Source organism: Colias philodice, chromosome 11 (assembly GCF_061535455.1).
Source record: "Colias philodice isolate Cphi_HAF_F1 chromosome 11, ilColPhil1 Martin Lab GWU primary, whole genome shotgun sequence".
In the NCBI taxonomy this organism is placed as follows: domain Eukaryota; kingdom Metazoa; phylum Arthropoda; class Insecta; order Lepidoptera; family Pieridae; genus Colias; species Colias philodice.
In genome coordinates, this window is record NC_143096.1 from 8,103,711 (window position 1) to 8,126,940 (window position 23,230).

General features: G+C 34.5%; 1 protein-coding gene and 1 long non-coding RNA gene across 8 annotated transcripts in view; one reads left to right on the forward strand and one right to left on the reverse strand.

Moving 5' to 3' along the window:
• heph (polypyrimidine tract-binding protein 1 heph) overlaps positions 1–23,230 on the reverse strand; it is a 357,204-nt gene that overhangs the window by 49,622 nt on the left and 284,352 nt on the right. The window contains exon 1 of one of the 7 annotated variants that reach the window (XM_089701015.1): positions 21,684–21,916. The exons of the other annotated variants lie outside the window; for them this stretch is intronic. Coding sequence (XP_089557141.1) covers positions 21,684–21,761 — 78 coding nt within the window. The 5' untranslated portion in view covers positions 21,762–21,916. Of the gene's footprint in view, positions 1–21,683; positions 21,917–23,230 lie in introns of those variants that run through there. 7 annotated transcript variants of the gene reach the window in all.
• LOC149484750 (uncharacterized) overlaps positions 22,176–23,230 on the forward strand; it is a 133,132-nt gene continuing 132,077 nt past the window's right edge. Inside the window, exon 1 of the long non-coding RNA XR_016316300.1 lies at positions 22,176–22,555. This is a non-coding gene — a long non-coding RNA (uncharacterized LOC149484750). The remainder of the gene's footprint in view (positions 22,556–23,230) is intronic.

A 23,230-nucleotide genomic window follows, 5' to 3' on the forward strand; every position in this document is an offset into this window, starting at 1 on the left:
TTATATTTTTAATGCCCAAAATATAAATAAAATAAAATGTAACAAAAAAAGACAGGAGATTTTTTTTTATTTCGTAAAATATATTAAATTTCATACATATTATGAAAACTATAAAAATTTTGATGGAATTATGAGTTTAGTATTTAAATGAAACAGAATAAACTTCTAATCACTTAATTTTATTAGTCTTTTCCGCCTATACGATGGACTTGCAAAGATTGAACGGCTAATATTCTCAAATCTGAACGGGCAGGTAACGAGGCCCGTACAAATATTATGGTACCTGAGAAAGTGGCCGTGGGTGCCGTGGGGAGACAAAGTAAATATGTCCCGGTTTCCCCGGTTCTCCCCACATTTTATCGGGAGCGATCGGCGTTCGGGTCGGGAAATGAATTTAAAACGTGTTTGCGGGTAATCTGTTATCGGTCCCTTGTCTCTCGCTTGAATATAGACGTTCGGGCCGGCCTTAAGTCTTCATCGTGATTTCGTACCTTCGGACTCTTAACCAATACTCCGGAAAACTTCCCTAACATTTAAATATTGGACGTATTTTTATTTTTCCTTAGTTTAAAGGTACTTAAATTTAATTATCTGAGTTAAATGAAACCTATCTTTAAATAACGATGCACAGTATGTTATTTCAATTGAAGAAAATAAACATACTCGTACATAATAAAAATATTCATTCCGCCAGTGATCTCAGAACCGAAGCTGATTCTAATACGAATAGCACTCAGTTAATTATTTCTTCGAAAGAGCCCTCGTAAGCCACTGTAACAGCGCTTCAGCTCGGGGGCCATAAAAGTTACATAATACGTGGAAACATAAAACTCTTATTATTTTAGTATCTGCAAAATGGTCGCGGAAAACAACTCGTAAAATAGAAGCTATCGCAGTGAAAGATGCAAGTCTTTCAGTAAGGTCGCGTTTAGCCTGCAGTGTACGCGCTAAATCCAGGTGGATTCAGCGTGGACACCGGTTAGATTTGAACGTAACCGAGCTGGGTGGATTTCCATGGAAAATGTAGACTTTATAGTAGCCCGGGGATAAGTTTCCATTTTAAATTGAAGAGAAACTCTGAAATGTTTCCTTGTCTCCCGTAGGGTATCGCGCGGATGAATAAAAATTCACGTCAGGTAAGAGCACGGAAATATTTACACAAACCGAGGAAGTTACAAGTGGTTAAATAAATAAATGCGGCGCTCGAGTTATTGCCTTCCGCACTGCTATTATTTATGCTGCCTGTTCTAAATCTATATCCACGACGTGGGTGTACAAGTGAATCAATCGACGCAGAAACTTAAAAACTCACTTGTAGATAAAAATATTCAGAATGTTTTGCTGATAATATAGCCTAATCTTGGAAGCATCCATTTACATAGTCGTTGTCGACGCGTTGGTGCGTGGCGACTTCAAATAGGAATTATAATACCAAATTGAATACAAAACTTTCCTTTCAGTGTCGAGTAATGGAGGAGTCTATGCACCGGAACAATCGAAAAGACAAATAGAATGAAAGACGAGACGAGACACTGCCTCTGTTGAAATAATAAGTGCCTGACGCCTTTTGGGCCATTCTTGCCACGCTTTTTTGTAACGATAAATTTTTACGCTTTGATCTTTCCAATTCAAATAGGCTTTTTTCTCGTTGAATCAGAAGTTATAGAAATATTTCAAAAGCTTTAAGTAAGGCGACGAAGCGGATTTTCCTTCCCACCGGTTATATCGTTCTGATTGAAATGCAAATGAACTGATGTCCGTTCGAAACGTATTTATTTTTGTGACTTGTGAGCTAATCGTTGCGATTAGGAAGCCATATAAATATTTGCATAATGCTTCTTCCCCACATAAACATTGGAAGTAGTTGCCAAGGTGTGACTTTTTTATAAGTGAAATGAAACGTTTCGGCGCAAAGTTTTGCAAGTAAATGTTGTTTATAAAGCTAACTCTTTGAGCATCCGCGGAGTTATTCTAGTTCGCGCCGTTTTCTCAAATCCGACGAAACAAGCTCGCGACAAAAACATTTGCCTACGCCGTTAGTGAATTGTTCTCTCGCTTGTGACTGGGTAATTTCCATACATTTCAAGTTCTATCGCCTGCGGGACGTTCGTTCTTTTGTTGATAAATGTTTGACGGGAACTCCGAGGACGCCATTAAAAGTTTTTTCGTGAATAATTCCAGTTTACATACGCAAATGTTTACTCTGAGTTTCACGCGCTCACCTATCCGATGATTTCTTTTCATAGACTCTCTTGTTCAAAGAGCACCGAATTTCTTCTGAATGAGGTCGTTGAATAGGTAACTGGAAAACTTTTGTGTTTACTGCTGTTTTGTTCTCCCGCTAAGCTGAATTGTTAGTTGAGGTTAACGTTGTCGATTGCAGCGTTATGAACGTTCACGAATGTCAATTGTATTGCAATAAAAAGCAACTACGAAATGAGGCATTTAACTTTGTCTACTTGGTTGTATGATTAAATTAAATGAAGTTCCTTTAAAAAATATGAGATTCCATAAGCATTATTTAATAACAAAATGTAAATAATAAAAAGCATTTTTGTGAGCAGAGCGCCGTATTCGTATAAATAATTTTAAAGATCAGTGAAGGCGGCCAACGTGCTTATTTTGCGCTAGTGAAATTAATAAGGTTCTCAACATACCAAGAGCAGCGTTATTGCATTAAAGCGGAAAAGCTTAGTTGCATTATACTTACTGGTACAATTTTGCGACTTATTAATTGTGAATTATATTTCATGTACAATCGAGTTATATTACAAAATTGCACGGTAGCGGTTGTCATTTGTTTGGTAATATTGTCGTCTGTTTTCTATTCGTAATTTTAAAAACCCTCTTTGGTAAATGTCTTTAATACTAACATTTTATTAGTATTGGGACAATCTTCAAACGAAGTCTTTTCAAAAGAAAATCCTCGTAAGAGAAAGACGGGAAAACCAATTGTGCGTCGTTTCATTGTAAGGAGTCCAAAAAAGTCTTGATATAGATAAGGGACGCGACAGCTCGTTAAAAATATATTGGAAAAAATCAGAAAGCGGAGGCAAATAAATTGTACAATTTCTACGGAAGAAACTTAAACACATTTAAAAGTCAGAAAAAAAGTTGTGAATGGTTCATGGTTCACTTTTTATTTGAGTCGTCCTTAATTTTTCTAGTTCACGTACATGCAAAATGGCGTTAACGTAGTATAAATAACATAATACACCTCAGAAATGTTATGAAGGGTTTGAGACGTTAAAATTCAGCAACAAAAATGTGGGCAAGTTGGCAAAGTTTAAAAGCAAACCGTAATGGAGCGTGCATTTTGTACCGAGATGTTCAATAGTTTACGTTAACGTCCTGCTAAGTTGGCGCAGGTTTTGGTACAGCCGCAAACTGAGTGGGTTAAATGGACCGTGGACACGGCGAGGTCCGTTGCACTTGTTGCAATTTCTCTCCACTCCACAACTTAATTGTGCCGAGTGCGCCCTTATATGCGCTATAGATGAATAGCGTTAATTTCACTCGGAAGGTTACTTCCATTACACTAATTGCAAGCTACATTTCATCTAAGCATCTCAAAACTTCGGCCTTCTTACGAACTGAGAGTATGGAGCGGTAACGAGGACACTACTAATATTACTAATTAAGCTTTTAATGTAATTGGAAAAGTGAAGACACGTCGAAACTCCGATTCAAAGTACTCTCTCGCCGTATCCTATGTTCGCCGTCAAAAATACTTTTAGATAAATTACTTAGCGGGAGTTCGGTGCGCATACAAATCGACTAGAGATTCCCCATATTTTACTTCGCCGAAGACTCGCTCGATTTACACACACCTTTAATAGCGGGAAGACGGGAGTCCCAGTGGCGAATGAACGCTCCTGACTTGGTGAAAATTAAGTCATTTCCGTTATGGGACATCGTCTTCGATTTTTATTGCTCATAGCGTTACATTAAGAAACGAATATCCGGTGTACAATTAAACGTAGAGTGAATATTGAGTGGCTCGATAGCGAGGTAGGCTGATCGTCGTTTGTCGCGAGGAGGCAAATAATTGGAGTAGAGGCACCTGTGTTCGATAATGCGACGCCCCGTCTGGTCGAAAGGGCGAAGAATCAATTAGGCCGATCCCGAATTGCGTAACGGCTCTAGTTACGAGCGGTGCGAGAGGCCCTGCAGCTGCTTTTTCCTCATCTAACCTCTTATTATTTGCGTAATCGACATTCGACCGATTATGATATTATGTATTTATCCTTCGTCTATATTGTTACCGATTTATTTGTAACATTATTCTGTATACAATATAAAACGACTCTGTTATTAGTCTTACTCTCACCGCAGATGGAACGTTTAACCGATGAGGTTACATTGTTCTCAATTAGTACAACTTCATCCATAAAACATAGTAGTTTTCATGGGATATAGATTGCGGCGTCGTAGGCACTCGTATGTGAATTATTTAGAGCCGGTCGCGGGCAACTGAGCCACAATTAATGAAGTGGTCCAAGCCGTTTGTCAATGTGGGAACCCAGTGGCCGGCGATCTCATCTACGGCGATTTGTTACCTTCGCGTCAAGAGGTATCTATAATTCTTAATTTGCGCCGTATTTATTAGAAAACAATAGAAAGTTTAGAAAAATAAGTACCTCGTCGTACATATAAACAATGTGTTCTAATGACAAAGTTGATTATTGTACTACCGCTTTATTGTAATAATATTTTAAGTAAATTAAATTATAAGCCAAGCAAGACATTGTTTCATAATATCACTCCGCAATATGAGCTGGATGAAATTAGGATAATACGCGTTTTATAGCGTAATATAATCACGGCGGTGTTCTGAAAGGCTATTATAAATCTACTGTGGAGGTCGATAGAGGACCGACGAGGTCGCCGTTAATTTTAATGGCGAGATTTATTTGTCCCCGATTACGGAGTTTGATCAAATTTCAAATCGGCGTGTAAACGCTTAGCCGGCGACGTTACAGTATCAACCGGCGCACCCCTGTAATCGCTACGTGAAAATATAATTGCAGTAAGTTAATAAAATCCGCAGCGCTTTAATTAATTTTTAGAGACGCTAATATCGGATTAAATTGGGGTTTCGGAATAATCTTTCCATTTGGGACAATTTAAATTTAGTTATGATTTTACATACGATTTGTTTTTGTTTAAGATAAATGTCAGGAAGGACTGTAAGGACTTTATCACTGAAATTATGATAATATATATTTCAATTATGGCCATTACGAATACTGATACGTTTCACTAATATCGTAGTAAGAAAATTGCGATTTTGGGACAGCGACTAATACGAATTCAATTTACAGAATGTAGTCATCCGTTAGGGTATAATGAAACGAGTATTGTCATCTCGTCAATATTTTTCGAAGCCGCGGGTTTACTGAATGATCGATGCTTTCAGTGCGTAGTAATGAATAACCCGGACAATAATGTACATATACCTAATATTCAAATGAATTATGTGGATCACGAAACTTATTATATAGATTCATTCTCGAGTGGTCTAACTAGGGAAGCAGGGTTTGAGTACCTACAATATAAACCATAATTAACAAAATCGATAACTAAAATGCGTAAAATCTGATAATATAACAAAGGAAGCACCTTTCCGATTATTTCATAAAGAACAATATGACGTAACTTTACTTTGGTCACTATTGACGAGTAGGTATCTTATCTACTTCGAACATCAGTCATTTTCTATAAAATCAATAGCTGCCCAATAAAACAAATACATTTTATTTCACGGTGTGTCTGGGGCCAGGAGGATGATTGATAGTGTTTTGAGCACACACACCGCTTATTCGACAGGCCAATTCAGACCGCTAACAGTATGTATGGAAAATGGAATATTCTTTCGGCAAATAAACAACATTGTTCGCGGTAAAGTAACATTTAAATTTGGTAAAAGCTTTGTCTTCACTGTATATATTTTATATATTATGTAGGTAAGATGTATAAAGGAAAGGCAATTTGATGAAAAGCGTTCCGTAAATAGTATTTACAATGAGAATGAAAAGGTGAGGATGAAAAATAATATCCTCCCGCTAACAGTGACTTGCCGGAATAAAAATTCGTCCACATCTCACACAAGGCGAGCAATACGTGATTTTCACTAGAGTCATAAGGGGGGTCGTACACCTGTGATATCCTCTAAGACCGGCGAGCGAAACGCCGACTCATGGGGCCGGTGCGCGCTTAAATTACGCGTAAAGCCGAACACAAAGGCTATGCGTATTCAAATTCCATTAATCTCCCGCCTCAGGGAGGGTGGGGTAAAATGAACCGGCAGACAAAAACAATGCCGCCGGCAAATAACCGGCTCAGCATTGTTCCGGCAATTAGAAAGCTTTCCCATGTACCGTCCGTGTATAAAAACAGTGTAACATCAGCACGAATTGCTGCCTATAGCTCGTTACCGTTGATGTTTATTACGGTTATTAGGACTAGCCGCACGCTTCAATATCAATGTTTCAATGAAACTTGATTTGAATCTATAAACGTAATGAATGTACCCGAATAAATGTTGCGCATTTGTACACTAATGATACCCTGAATCAATGGAAAGAATAAAAAGACCCGATGGCTTTTAAACAGCAAGTCACGTTAAGCTTGCGGTAGTGACTTACAATGAATGAAATTCGCGGTTTTGATTTATTAAAATGTCAGGCATACGTTAATAGCAGTGTTATATCGGATGACTAACTGTGGTGAATCGGGATCAGGGTTGAATTTGCTGAATGACCATTTTGACTGACAAGATTAACGTTTAGCTTTTCCGATCAGGCAAAATCATAACTCGTTTGGTTTAAACGATTAAGTTCAATCGAAACTTTGAAATATTGAATAAAAGAAGAGATCCAATATTTGTAATATTATGTTGTTTTATATATATTATGTTTATTATTGAATTATATTAAAAAAAGATAGAAGAGCAATCCCTTTGAATTTTTTAGAATAGAAATATTCTATTACATCCCGTATTAATTTTGCAAAAATTACAAAGGGATTGCTCTAACAATCGCTAAGTGTAATAATAAAAATCATGTAGTGCTACGCGCACGTAGCAGGTATAATAGCTATTATTCATTCATGGTACACATTAAAACTCCACATTTTATGCAATTCCAACAACATCGCATACAACAATAATTTGTACGCTAAACTAATACATGTAACGTGGTAATAATAAAGATGAATAATTTAATGTCACACCTGCACGGTTAAATATAACATTAAAACATAACGTGGGCTGACACAATCTGCCTTACTAAAGGAACAAAACGACCGCATTCATAAGGATGGCAGCTTGCTATTGTTTTTACCGCTGTTATTGCCAGCGCAGAGTAGCAATAAGCGAAGGTTGTTTGCGCAGGCCACTTTTACAAGGCATTATTAAGACAAGGCGACGACCCTGCGGCTCTACACTTTACGCCCTCAGAGGTGTTGACAGGCTCGTGATTTCCGAGCGTGTGAGCTTAGGTTAAAATAGCATTACCATATACGTAGTCTAGCAAATAGCAATGTCATTTGGATTTATTTTGGAGTTAACTTTTTTTACGGAAACCCAGACTTAAATACTGATGAAAAGCATGGCTTCATGGCTGTAAAACAGGAAAGAAATAAATTGGAGTTGAGAATACGAGAAGAATCTTAGAAGTATTTTCATAAGAAAGCACTAGAAGCTTTAGCAAATATTTCAATAATTTATCACTGGTTCCCTACTTAGCATATTAAGACTGATCAACATGCCGCGTAATGAAAGCGAAACTTACAAGGGATTAACGTGAGTACTCATTATTTGTGTAACAAAGCGACAACCTTAATTCGGTGTGCAAATAACAGATAGCGATATGGATGCGAGCAAACAATTATGGGCAAACATTTGTCGCAGCTGCGGAAACAGCAGCGTTTAGTGGCTTGCCGCCAAATCGTTCGTCAATGTTTTCGAAAAACGCTTTAATTATTCAAGTACATATTACTTTTCTATGAAAGATAATAATTGTTTCGATGCTGTGACTTAGATGTACTGAATCAATTGCGAAACCTTATTATGACAATTCTTAGAAATATTTTATACTTAACTAAGAAATAAGACTTTACATAATATTATCTTAATTTTATTGGTTTATAAGAATTATAAAATATAATTTCTATTCCTTTACTATTTTATTACATAAATTTATGTCCAACTCAAATAAACAATGAACAAGATTTTAATTTTTCCCTAACAAAAGTTTAGAAAAGCAATTGTCAAATTAAATCAATCGAAACGTAATAAGTAAAATTAATTATAGTAATAACCGCCGCGATTTACCCAGAATATAATTTATACGCAGAGCTGGGGGCGATAGGGAGTAATTAAAATTGTAAAAATAATGGATTCGTCAAAAGTATCCCTAAAATTAATATGGCCATAAATTAAATTATTTATTATCAGCCGTTTTACCGTTTCCAGTGATTATTTTATAATGTACAAAATGATTGTTCTTATTGCATTGCATAGATAAAAAAAAGATTTAGAATTCTAAATATACATATTAAAGTATCCAGATGAAGAAAATTATTTAATTCCAAGTAATCTTCTTTGAGGGGCACCGGTTCCTTTATATAACTCAATATAAGTAGGTTGATATTTAATTTTCAGTTGCTTCGGTCACAGCGTGTATTTAATTTTGTATTCTATGTATACCTACGATATCACAAGAAAATTGAATTAGATAGGTAGTCTTTTTTATCAAAGTTAAAGAAAAATCTATTTATTTAATAAAAGTAGTGACGTTTAAACCAAGGTTTAAACACATCATATAATACCGAAACCACAGACATACATGACCGAAACACTTACGCAATGCCTACTTTGACATGTTTGATATTGCCTATTTGATGGCCCATAAACTTTATATTAAATAGCTTTATGACAGCTGTCAATATTTAAGTAAGACGTCTTTTGGTTAGATGTAGCTGAATTGTTTATACTCTTGCTTTGTTTAAGTTTAATATTATAATGTCACTAAGTATCTGTACAGAAATAACAAATTATTGAAATGAATAACAACCAAGACCCTTTTTCCAATATTGACTTCAATAAGCTTCGCAAAATATAAATATATTATAGTTATATTCACAATGTAGTAATAAGCAAAGCTTATAGAATATTCTGGTTCATTATATTTTCAATAGCTCACCGTTAATCGGCTTAAGAACGATGTGAGTGGCGAATGAAAGCGCTTACATTTGTCTGAATGTGGCTACGCTTCCTCTAAGTGCTACTTTCGTAGTGCCTCTGAATAATCGTAAATGCTGCAGCGAAAAAGGTACACTTAAAAATTGCCCCGGACTAATTTTTATCACGAACACGTACGCCGCTCATACGCCGGGTATTTCACGTTTTGAGTGCATAACGTATTAGAATTTAGTCTGTGACTTACATTGCGTTACATTTATTTCCAAGCGCGAGATTGCTTTAGCCAATTTTGTCTTAGTGCTCGGAGCCTCGTACCATTACCTGTACGAGACACGGACACTTATGCTTTCGGGACGTGATTAGGGGCTAACTTAAATTTATTTTATCAGCGGAAACTAATATCAAATTGAGCTCACTAATGGAACTATTATTAAAAGTTACACATTTATAGACGCAGCAGTAAAAGGTTTTAATAGTTAATCGTAGCCACGTAAGGTTATAAAGGGGATGCTAATAACTCAAAAAGACCGTAGCGAATCTATAATTGAAAATAAGCCGCTTTTCATCTCCCGTCTGCTTAATAAAACATAAACACGCACTTAAATATTTTTTAAGTCGAATTGAAAAATATTTTTACCGCATTCGCCTCGGAGTTTTTACGTCGGAAACTCGTATAAAAGTCAATTCGCTCAAGCTCCTTGCCTATCGGTGGTATTATTCAAATTAATTTAGCGCGGTGAGGTAAAAAGTGCGCGTGTCGGGAGCGCCACCCCCATATTCATAGAGCTGCCCTAAATTAGCATCACAATGAAGTGTTAGAAGCGAAAGCGGCAAGCGCTTAATGCGACCTGCGTCTTCTCACATGAGTAGATTACATAATAATGAATTTACTATATAAAACTTCCTTGCCGCAAATTTGTTTGAGCTTCTGTTAAGCTTTAAGATACAGCGATAATTAAAGGTGTATACCTACGGGTAAGGTTTACCATTAAACTTAATAATTATCGCATGAAGGGAACACCGATGTTATGATATTAATACTTAAATGAGTTGGTTGCGAAGTTTTTATGGACTCTTAATAATAAGTTTAAGATGGTATGTGGAATGAAAATTTACATAATTACAGTACAACAATTATTAATTATACTTTGTAATTACTTAACATATTTACAAGCTTTATCTTACAAAAACAAAATTTATGCCGTACTTTATAAAGCATTATCCCAATTTAGTATGTTAAAACTAAATCTGTTAAAACAATGGCGGGCACTACAAAATGCGTACGTGGAGCTTAAGAGAGGTCATCAGAAGGGTGTTTACGAAGGTGCATCGCCGTAAGTGTCCTGGCCGAGTAGAGGTTTATTGTTTTTGGACCACCCTTTTACCTTCGCTTTGCCGCCTATAAATAAATCAAAATATTCAGGAAGGGCTCGACTATAAGGCGGCTTAGCGGAATCGTAAAATTCAACAGCTTTCGCATCACCCTAAGGTTTATTTGTAGGTAGACTTTGCCATGTTTTTACTCGATTTGGGAAAATGTATCGAGTTGGTTGAATAAGGATGTACAAAATTTGTGACTACCTACTACTTAGTTCCTACCTGTATAAATCGAAACCAAATAATATTATACAAAAGGATTACATATTTTATTAGTGTTATGACAAATGCCTAGAGAAGAATAATACAAATAGATTTAGGGCCGATTTTTCAATGCTTGGATAAAACTTATCCGTCCAATCTTGCGTCCAATAAAGTATTACACGATAATATTAAAATGTCACGTAAACTGTCAAATACGGGCAATTAGAATACGTTTTTAAAATGGTAGTTTTAAACATTATTCGACGAATAAGTTTTTTCCAAGCATTGAAAAATCGGCCCTTAATAAACATAAATTTGTACATCGCTAAATATCAAATACCCTAAGATTAAGGTCAACCGCAAGGTAGGAAGATTTCCCCAGTTTAAACTATGTATCCGAAATTTATCCCTAAACAAAACGCGGACAGCCATTATTATTATTGCAAGTAGGGAGCGTTTTGGTCATTAATAACAATTTATTCAACACAATACCGCAATTTCGGCTCACGAATTCTAAGCCTTTGGGAAACGTAGATTTGATGTTTAATGGAGAATCTTTTCTAATAAAATTGATTAGTAGTTACGATATTCCGAAACAACTTTTCGCTTGTTTATGTACGTGATCAATACTTATAATGTAATCTCGACTTCGCAACAAACGTGATAATAAAACTTTCGCCAGAATTACGTGGACGTTTTTGTGTTCACTATTTGTAATTCATATTTTATTTAGAGGCTTTTTGGGATACAGCCGTTTAGATTTAGCTATTGCACTTAGAGTGTATCTAATTAAATTTAAGCATGAACATACTCTAACAATCAGAGAGATAAAATAAATATGTACAACATTTTATCTGAATGAGATTCTTCAGTTCAATTATAAAGATAGCGACATTAAACCAATAAACTAGAAAAAGAACGACTGTTTTCAATTAAAATTTATCCATTGTAAGCATTTGTTACAATATAGCTTTTAAAGCAATCGCCCCTAAGTAAACTTCGCCCGGTATTTCAATAATATGTATGAGAAGAACAAACAAAGATGTCTTTTTATAAAATACGTTTTGTTCACCACTTGCAGGGAAACTCATTTAAAGTTGAGGTCTTCGAAGTTTCCCATCGCAACGCGAGCTGGCCATTGTGGCTAATTCAAGTCTGTAATTAAATTTGTTTACCTACATAATATTCTGTAACAAAATAAAAAACTTTTTCGGTACACTTTTAAACAACAAAGTTTCGCGTTATTGGTTACTTAGGAGTGATTTATCTTTTATTGACAGTTTTACAAGCCTTCTTAAAAATTTGCTTCGCGGAATTAATCATTTAATTTATTCCTTATTTTCTTTCATTGTTATTAACGTTTTATTCAAATTTAGTAATATAATTTAACTATGCAAGATAATAAAAGGTTACTTAATTAAATGGAAAGTTCTATAAAATTTACCTCATTCTATTTTATTTTAATCTTACAGAATCATCCTTTCTTGATTAATATTGTCTTTTATTATGTTATAATAACCTAAAAAAGCAACCTTCATTCTGAAACGAAAACGAGAAACTCGAGTTTAATATTGTGGTCTCGAAATCCATTAGTACGAGCAATTTTTAGAAAAGCAATGAAATTACCCTTGGAAACTAAAGTGACCCGCCCAAGGAAAAACAACAATATCCTCAGCCCCTCACTACAAAGAGGGCACCATTTGTATTATCATTCCATTAAACAAAAGTCACCGCGGTTTCCACTGAAAATACGGAACTCATTATTCCTGGGGCAAAGAAAATAATTTCAAACGTTAACAAGATTCCTCATATAAGAGTCGTTTACGGAGATTTAAGAAAAACAAGTATGCGTATGGTCTAAAGAATTCGTATTATCCTTTGCTATTTTTATCAATACTGCGTGAGGTGCGACTATTCAAGGAAAGTTCTGTAACATTAGAAAATACAACTTGTCCTTTAATGCATAAGCTGACGTATTTGTGCCGAGATTACTCTGCAATAAGGAAAAGAAACGCTGTTTAAAGGGAACATAGTGTTGCTTCAGATCAAAAGTACTTAGCACTTTAGTCCGAAGAAAGAATGTTTCAAAAAAATATCATAATTTAATATTTATAGCAACCCAATTTGAACAAAAGAAAATGATTACATTTTCCATTTCAGAAACATTTAGATCAATAATATGAAAACTAAAAAGCACTACCGAAGTTTAAAAGTCCGCAGCGAACTAAACAAAAACGGAAATATATTTTAGCAAATCCAGTACATTTTCATGGTCCCCTGAGTGATTCCTATATTATTTATAATACGATGGGGAGGATCATTCTCGTCGCTTACCGCGGCATATAGCTGTGAATGCTCGTTTGTCAAATGCGCAGTCATTTATTCAATGATGTATTTTCATTTCTATTCGTAATGAAATCGGAATGGATTCTGTACCTTAAGTATTCCTTATTACGCTACTAATTAAGAAATAATATGCGGTTGGCCTGATTATTATTTTCAAGTGGTACTTATTAATAGTGTATAGCGAGTAGGTACAATAGTTTGTTATTGAGGTATCGCGTGGAGCAGTTTGCACATAAATCATTTCAGCAGGCATCGTCCGGGCGATGTCGACAACGGCCTGTGACAGTATTACCTCACCCCTCGCTCAACATACACAGGTATATTTATAATCCCGGATGGCAGCGGCATTTGGAAAATGATCCCCATCTCCTGTTGCCTTACCCTCGTGTTTTATGTGCCCTTTCATTTCATAAGAAAAGCTACTAAGTTAGATGCGTGCTGGTTATTATTTATGATTTGTATGGTTCATGACAAATATAATTCATCCGTTTGTTTATCAAATACGCGAAATTACCCATTTGCGAATGTACGTTTGTGAACTTAACAAATTCGTCTATGTATTTACCTGTACGTATTCGATGTAAGTAAATGTTTTTTTTTATGTGTTTGGCATGAATGAATGGTTTTTTATTACAAATGAATACTAATTTTATCATTATTATGAATTGTATAACTATGTTTTTATCGTAGTTTCAGAAGTAAGCTAGAAAAAATGATTAAACATTATGAAGTGGAAATTGTTAATCGTCGAGGGATGTGGTGTGGTGTGTCATAAGCACCGGTCAATTTTCTCGACATTCTAGCATTAACGATGTCATTTGTCAAGCATTTGCTACCATTAAACGACCGTTTTAGTCAATCGGTGTCTTGGGGATGTGATAAGTCGTTAGACATTTAATGCGACCATGCGACGATATTTTAGCACATTATTTGAATTAAGAATATCTTACCAATGAGAAAAAAGATAAAGGGAAATAATACGTCAATTGCAAGAGCTAATACGCTACAGATGTGTGGTCACTCGTGTACGGTGCAAATTGTTAAACTTCAGACCATCTAAATTTGGCTTAACAGATAAATGCACTTGGTTCATTGGTTGGATTAGTACTCCCGTGAGCACAGACAACACAAAGAGCCGCCGCATTTCGTCTCACCAATTAAACAGTAGCACTCAAAGCAGACGTGCAAAAGGCTTTGTATCTCATAATATACCTGACATCCGTGTAACGTTCCTTGATCAACAGGAATTAAGTGCTCAAATGTTCTATTGATGCAACCCCGAAAACTTCTATTATAAATTAAGCTACAATTTATACATTTAGACTATTCTCAAATGTTGTACTAACTTGTGCTATTTGTACTTTAATGCCAACATTTCCAATACGAAATAAAATATGTAAAGCAGGGAGATGAATAAATATTAAGAGTCTGCATTAATATTAAGCTTTGAGATTGCGGGCAGCGTTATAAATTAAATAGGGGTGTCGGTAGTTACGATAGGAATGTAAAAAGTTTCCGGAGGTAAAACGACCGCGCTGTAAAATGAATCCCGCATATTTATTATATCTGTTATTCTTTAAAAGCATCGTAAAGTTAATAAAAGGTTTTTGTAACAAGCAGGCAACACGTTCGAGATAAGCTCCCGGTCTCGCGAGTTGAAATCTCTTAAAACGTCGTTAAACCCAACCCCTACCTTTCAGACAAAAGCCTAACTGGCTAATTGTTGACGAAAAATATTCTCCATGCAAATTCACTCTGTTTACAGGTCATTTCGAATTTGTACTGTTTCGGAAGTTAAGGTAATTAACAGAGTTTCAGGCGTTTAACTAAGCGTTAGAACGTGAAGTTAGATTGTTGCTAAAATGAAATCAGATATTATTAGAAGAGTATTGGTTCATTCGAAGTAGGTACTTGTACAGCGGAAATTGTATGCTCAAATATATATATTATACATTGCGTCAGTGAGGCGGCGAAAAAGTATGTTTAACGTCATTTGTATGCTGATGCTGCTACACGAATCTGTTTAAAATGAAAATGGATAAAAAACTATTAAGTACGGAATTCGTTTTACTAAATAAAATATTTGCTGATTTTTCATATAAAATTGGTTTGAAAGTCTATGAAGGTTACTTTTTAATTATAAAAAAAACATACGTCATTTAATATACACTACATTTTTTTTTTAATTATCATACTTTGATTACTTAAATAGCTGGTAGATTTTGTGTTTTCGCCTTGAATGAGCAATAATTCTAATCAAAAAGTTGTATGTTTCGTACAATAGGTTGGTACATTTGGAGCGCGTCGTGTTGAAATTCTTGGAAGAAACCAAAAGAGTACTCGAGGTGCCTTCGCTAATTGGTATTGGTACCAAGACAGATCACTGGGCACTGTTATCCCTAAAGACAAAGGTTCTTGGCGTACTCTTTGCAATCCGATCCGCCACCGCCCTCTCGGTAATTTTCTCGTTAACGGAATGAATAAAACATTTCATTCCTTACCTTTCTTTTGTAATTGTTAATGGTTGATGGGTTTTGAAAATTTATGTTTAGATTCTTTCTTGCGATTGTTTCTCCCGATCATTTGTTACCAAATATCCTCCTATTAAGATTCGAACAATATTTTGCAAATTTATGATTTTCATAAACTTCTCGCTTGCTTGGCTTTCGACTGCTTAGATTTGAATCTCAAATGCCGTTATTTTTACAGATCGATAAAAGCATGTGTTCGTAATTTTTTTTTATTTAAAAATAAAATCAGACTTTAATATTATCGAGTTACTAAAAAACGTGCACATTCTAAGCCAAACTAGTGTGAGACGGAATTCCGTAGTCGGAATTTTCATAACAAGCGCATGGCGGTCGCTGGAGCGTCAGGTTATAGCTACAGTCTCGAAGCGCTGAGCCGATCACGATCCCACCGGAATCTCAACACTGTTCTTTATAAAAGTGATAAAAGATCGAGTCTAACACAGCATACGCGATGGATCTATAAAACAATTTCTTGTTCGACTGTCTACGATATATATGATAATAACATTATGTACCGTATTTTATGACAATATTTGTAACATACTTTTGTACTTTAAATGTAACCATTAAAAACGTACGTTATACTGTAAGTACCTATACCACCGATCTGATATCGCTAGATTTTTAAGATGCGGTTATGATTGGCACAAATGCCAAGTGCAGGATATTGTAGGTTACACCCCCCGAAGATTACGCGAGTTTTTCATATAAAGCCATTCAGCCAATTTCCTTATATCCTACACGGGAGTATAATAAAGGAGGTTTTTGTAAGGAAAAGAGGTTTGTGCACCTACAATACGCACTGTACGTTGAGAAGGGTAGATAGACGCAATATTCGGCTCTCACTTGGATCGGATAGCTTTAGTTATTTAGGGTGCTGTCAATTTGAACAAATAGCTGATTTCCTTGCGTTGACGTTTTCTTGTATTTCATCTATGACTTGTAAACTGGTGACAACAGGTGATGCGGAAGGGAGAATGGGCGAAATAAAATATTTATCGGGTTTGTGATTGAAAATATGGAGAGGATAACGTCGGAACTACATGCTTCTATCTTATACCTTAGAATAGTATATACGTTATAGTTTATTGATAAAAATAGGATTTGGAAGTTAGCTAAATTTACCAGTGCCTACACGGTATTCCGACACGTTTATTGAAACTAAAAACATCATACCACTACTCCAACAGTCAAATAGCATTGCGGCTTACCTGTAACAAACAAGAACAATTATGTGAAATAGATCATATTATATTCCAATAGTCCACACAAGGCATACGGGTGTTAATTATTTATACGTAACCGTTTGAAGCGGCTGATGTTGACAGCGGGTCCGCGGTTACCGACCGACCCCACAGGCCCACAGTCCACACGACACTCGGTACGTATATTGCATTATACCGCTGAAATTATGTTACTATCGTGATGATGTTTATTGTGAATCATCTTTACGACCACTTAGATAATACACATTAGCCGGTATTATTGGGAGGAGCTGTGAGGCTTTTTCAGATTATTTTTGTATAATTATAATTATGAATAGTTTGGTATACCAAAAACTACTATAATTAGTAAATTATATATACTATCGAAATATTTCTTATATTTTGATACATTATCATTCAAATTTATTAGACTTATTATTAATGCCTAAATAAATGACGTACAATGAACATAATTATTATAAAACCAACGTACAAAGACGAAAATATTTAAGCATCTAGTATTATAAAAACAAATATATGGACGTATCATCTAATAAATAATTCAAATGGACTGAATGAGGGTTGGTATAACGTATTTTAGTTGATAATTCCTCTTAAGCCCCAACAAGCTGATTTATGACCTTCGATGTAGTCGTAATGTAGGCGTTCCTAGGAAACTTTATTTAGAGAAAAACGCCGAAATGGCCACAACGGTTACGAAAACCACATAAATACCACATCCCCGATGCAATAAATCGTAATAGGCATTCGACTTTACGGCTACGAATCGTTCCTACTGGGGACATTATATTATGTACTAGCTGTCTATCCCGTGCCTTTGCTCGCGACTTATACGCATATAAATTATTGAATAACTAAATCATGTTGCATACAACATACATAATTCAACGATTAGTTTGAATACATATTTTTAATGTTCAAAGAAATGAATTAAATCCATTCACTAATCTATCATAAATGTAAAACATGTATAACATTGCCCGGCACGTTAAGTGAAAAACATTTTATAGGTCATCATTAAGTGGGCCTTAAAGCGATCGTAGGGTAAAGATTACCTATATGTCAAAACATTCTTACAATGCATTGCTCTTCAAGTTTTACTGACCATATAAAACACAACCAATTTTACGATACCACTTAACATATAGTGTCGTAAAACCGAACCAAAAACTAAACCTACACATAAACAATGGTCATTTCGCAGTTCATTAAATAGATTGAATGAAAATTATTTATTAATCCCGCTACGATGGGACACGGAGCGGTTGGTAAGATTACAATAAAACATCTAATATGGGGAATTTTATGAGTTTACTACAATTGTAATGTACAGGTTAAACGGTCGGCTGTCTAACCATGGATCATTTATTTTTATAAACAACAAATAACATAATTTTACAATGTATTGCAAAAAAAACGTCTCAGTTAACGTGCGCCTACGAAACGTTTTTTCAACAAACATTGAACAAAATTTCCCATTATGTTCATTTTGTTGGATTATTTTTATTTAATTCTAGGCTCGCGTGACGTACCCCGAGCTCTTACCAATATTTTTGCACGATTACCGTACTGATGAAAAGTCAACACATGTATAAACCAACTGCTGTTTTATAATTTATTTAAATTATTTTACCATTTTCAAGAAAATAATATTTTTAGTTCATCAGGAGTAGAATAAAAAATATTCAATTAATTTCTAAAAGACAAAGCTAAGTCTAGAAAATAGAAACATTTTCGAGAAGCTTTATTTTGAAGCGCTAAATTGAATGTATTGATTTTAAAATAGTTTTTCGTTTGCCGATATTATATTGAAATGCACAGCCAAAGTCACACAGATAAATTTTATTGATATGGAGAGTTTAATGGGTCTAGTGAAAAAGAAAAATATGTCGCACGAAACGATGAATTCATATGCAAATACGTGTTCGAATGTGCATCCGACGAAAGTTAAACTACGAGGATCAAAGTTGAACAAATAATATTTTAACTGTAAAATATTCTTCTCCAAAATATTTATTTGACAGAATGCAGTATTATATACTCGTAGGAAACTTAATCTAGTAGTAGACTAAAGCGTAGCATCATCATCGCATTAAAATCACATGTAAAACCAAATAAAACATGTCAACATGAGATTAACATGTTTCAATGTATTGTTTCAATATTATAAAATAAAAAAATAGTACTAACCCTAGATTACTAACCTTCGTCGATTCGAAGACGCGTCACCAAAAAAATCGCTATAACTTTTACGCGCGCGACCGTATGGTTTTCTAACTTCAGCTAATCTCAGCCGACCCGTTGCGCTTGCGATGGTCGGTAGTGCTTTGTGGAGGTCCACACACGCTGTTCCAGCAACCATGGCTCGTCACATCGACGAAGGTTGGTATTAACGTAAGTTTTCGTACAATTTGGTTAAGTTAAAGTAAAAACCTCATGAAAGACAAATTGTATCATTGTATTACAGCCAAAAGTACAAGTAATTAACATACGTCAGCGCTATTCACGTGCTTTTACATAAAGTACCGTAAAATTCCTTAATGGCTGTAAATGTTTTATACACACATATGAAAATAACATCAGTGCAGCTCGAGCGGAGAGAAATACAGCGTACGAACGGAAGTCAACTCAATGAGTACTATATTTTTAATTGATGCAGCCATCGACGTGTACGGTAAACATTTACGCGTTTATTCGAACAACGACAGGCCAGTCTTTGCAAGTTTTAACTCGGACATTAATTGGTGGAAAAGTGCGCATTTTCACTGTTTGGTTTTGACTGATCGACAGTAAATATTATCATTGAAAGTACGGTAATGATTTTTTGATAAATTGCTACTTTGTAAGCTTTAATGTGGCCCGCTTGTTTGGATACGTGTTACAGTTGAAACGTTAAATTAATTAATGTTTTCAATTAAGGAAATGAGTTCGGGGAATGATTTAAAGTTAACAAGTCGGGCATAATTATGGACAACGAATTTTAAATATTTTAAAAGCTTACAAAATAACACTACCTATAATAAATATGTGATAATGAAGAACAAGTATAAATAACGACGACACGACCTTATTCTTCAAAATATATTTCACAATATTCGCTAAACGTTAGTTATATGTAGCAATAAAATAGCAAGTGAATACACAATATTTATTATACGTATTATTGGAAGGAGGAACGGTGCAGTGCAGCCAATATCTAAGCCAAGCAATACAGGTACGGTTATGCATGCAAGGCAGTACAATCATTTTTAATTTCCGCAGCAGGACCGTCCATTGCATGAATACCAATTACACCAGTAACTACTCAACATGTGGAATGTGAAGCTGAGTCCCGAGCTAACCGATTTGTATCCACGTACTGTGATACATTTAAGGGTATATCGAAGTACGCTAGCTGTTTGGATCGGGGAAAAATTAAAAGAAAACCCTTGAAAGCTTTTCGTTCATTTGCGTATTGTAAAAAACGAATAACCCGAAGGTTTAATTAATAGAATGGGCAAATTCCACGCTCATTATGTACCTTTAAAATAGTATTGATTGTTTTTATTTTACACGTTCATTTTGATTAACGGCGTGTACCGAATAGCAAAAAAACATGTTTGGATCCAACGTTTTCTCTACAACAAAATAATCGAGCGAATCCTTTATTTACAATTTGTTATAAAAGTATTTTTTTTTGCTAATGGTAACGAGTAACGGTTAAAATATTTCGAAAACAAATATTTAATTCAAAATATATAAGTAGCTAAAATAACATAATAACGCCAAGCGAAATGCATAAGACAGTTTAATTTCATTACGAGCATATTATAAGTTCTTGTTAACTCGATACTTAAAAAGTTCTTGGGCAGCGATAAAGTCATATTTTAAGTAAGTTCAACTTATTAAAATTGTTAACTACGGTTATACATAAAACGAGAATGGCATTTCGTCTACAGTCCTCTTGAAACTCGAACTACCAACTGGCAGCGAGTCAGCGTCGTCGAACTTCTTGGGTTATTGAAATTTACTTTTTAGAACAATGAAAGTGCACCCGTCTGTAGGTATTTACGCTGCAAGCCTGCAACCCCTTTAGTGGCTAAAGTTTTTACTGGCCTGTCCTGACGCATTGAAAGTATGTGGACATTAAAGGCCAAATTGTCTCCCAGAGCGTTGACACAATACATTATTTTGTTTTGCTATCCATTTACTGTTTTAATAAAATTATGCAGTGAATTTTTATTTTTTATTCTATTGTTTTATTTTAAAGCGTACTACAAAGGTATTCATTATGTATATTTACTTTTAACTTCAATCGTTAGTAGGTAAGTAATTACACAAAATTTTTTAATTGTAATACATATTTAGTCCTATAAAAATATATTTTGATAAAATTGTTTTTGTTTTCCCATAGGGTATCTAGTTAAAATATACTCATAAGTCATAACATACCTACCGGCGTATAAAATTTTTGGTAAAGTGATTAATGTATGGCCCGTGATGGAACGAATAATAAACAACCAGCGCAAAGATAATTAGATCATAATATTATGTAGGTTGACATAAGAAACAAATATTAACGTAGGACTAGACAATAATGTATTAGTTAAACGCACATAATATTTAGGTATTTCTTCTTAGTCACATCTTTGTTGGCAATAATTTTATAACAATGCTCATACAATAATGTTAACTTTTAATTTCACTAAAACAAATTAGAAACTATTTGTGTTTTGTTTATGTGCTAACTGTACGAAAAATAACTTTATTATAAAAATTTTAATATCAAGGGTTCAATTCAAATTAAAAAAATACCTTTTCTTCCATATCAAAAAAATTGCGCTCATCATGGCTGTACCGAAGACGCGACAGCATTTCACGCAAACTAAACATTTCGATTATAAAAGCACTTAAAAAATAACAAAAACCTGAGGTTAAATAATAATGGGCAGAACATGTGCTAGAATATATTCCAAAAAGAATATTGTTTTTAAAACACCCACATATTAATTAATAATAAAAGCCCGCGTTTGCACGTTGCTGTCAGATTGCTATGACCACAGATTATCAAGACATTACGTGACACAGATAATCAAGAACACTCTCACACTTTTTTTTATTGAATAAGTATGTAATTAAATTAAATTTCAATTTATTTAATAATATCCTTTAATATGTATTGTAATATTGTAATTATTTTAAATTAATTCCTCATATGAAATAATAAAATACTGTCAGACAGTTTCATTCATTCAGTTATTTTTTTTTAATTCTGGAAACTCGTTCTAGAATAAGATTTGAATTTGAATTCATATGTTTTATTTTCCATTATTGTGAAGTGGCTGTATTTACATTAAGTGATAAAGTATTCATATTGTGTTATATTGATATGAATGATTTCAAATGGCAGGTAGGGACACAATAAAAGTCCCCACAGAGTATTCAGTCAATGAAACGCTGTGAAGCGAGGTCTCGATAATGTCTCGCTAAGTTCTTGTTATCTTTTACACTTGAGTATCATTCTGTGTTTAATATCATGATATTCGTGTGTATTTGTAAAACCTACGATTTGTTAAACAAGCTTCAAACAAACATAGAAATTGTTATAATATGAATGAAAATGGCGGTAAGAAATATAAGTTATAAAAATATGTTTTATGCCATACTAATTGAAAAATCAAAAGTATGTAAGTACACTTTTTCTCTTAGGTGACGTTTTAATGTTTTCTATACCTTATTAGGTAAATTTAATATTTTTCCATTGTTCGAAATTTTCGCTGGATTATTTTAATCATTTCTAGTGTCTTGTTTATAGTTTTGATGTAATGGTATCCCGTATCTTTAATATATTTGACAATATATCGTAGTAGTTTCTATAAAATGACATGCACTTTATAAAAACACAATCGATATACCTCCGCAATGCATAACTTTAGTGTAAATTTCATACCAATACATACACTTTTATGAACATTACAGTGTATTACTATGTCCTTACGGAACATTGGAGCTAAGGTGTCAAACGGGAAAATTCACGATGTCATCTCGGATCTTGCTTTGCCAGGCAAAATACATATCTGACGTTCAGTTCCCTTAGGTGGGAATATGCTTATTTTTAACTTCAACTTGGAAATACGACTGTACTTCGCCTCTTTAGTTTTCATGAGATGCGACATGAGATTTCAGCAGCATTTATATTTCTTATCCCCCATATTTCGTCCTGGCTTTGATTTGTATAGCCTGTATGGTGTGCATTTTTAAGAAATTTATGTAGGGTTCCTTTACTTTGTCACCGTTAAATTTCACGGCTCCGCGCCGTCAGCCAGTCGGTGTAACAAAAAAATTATATTTACTACGGTATA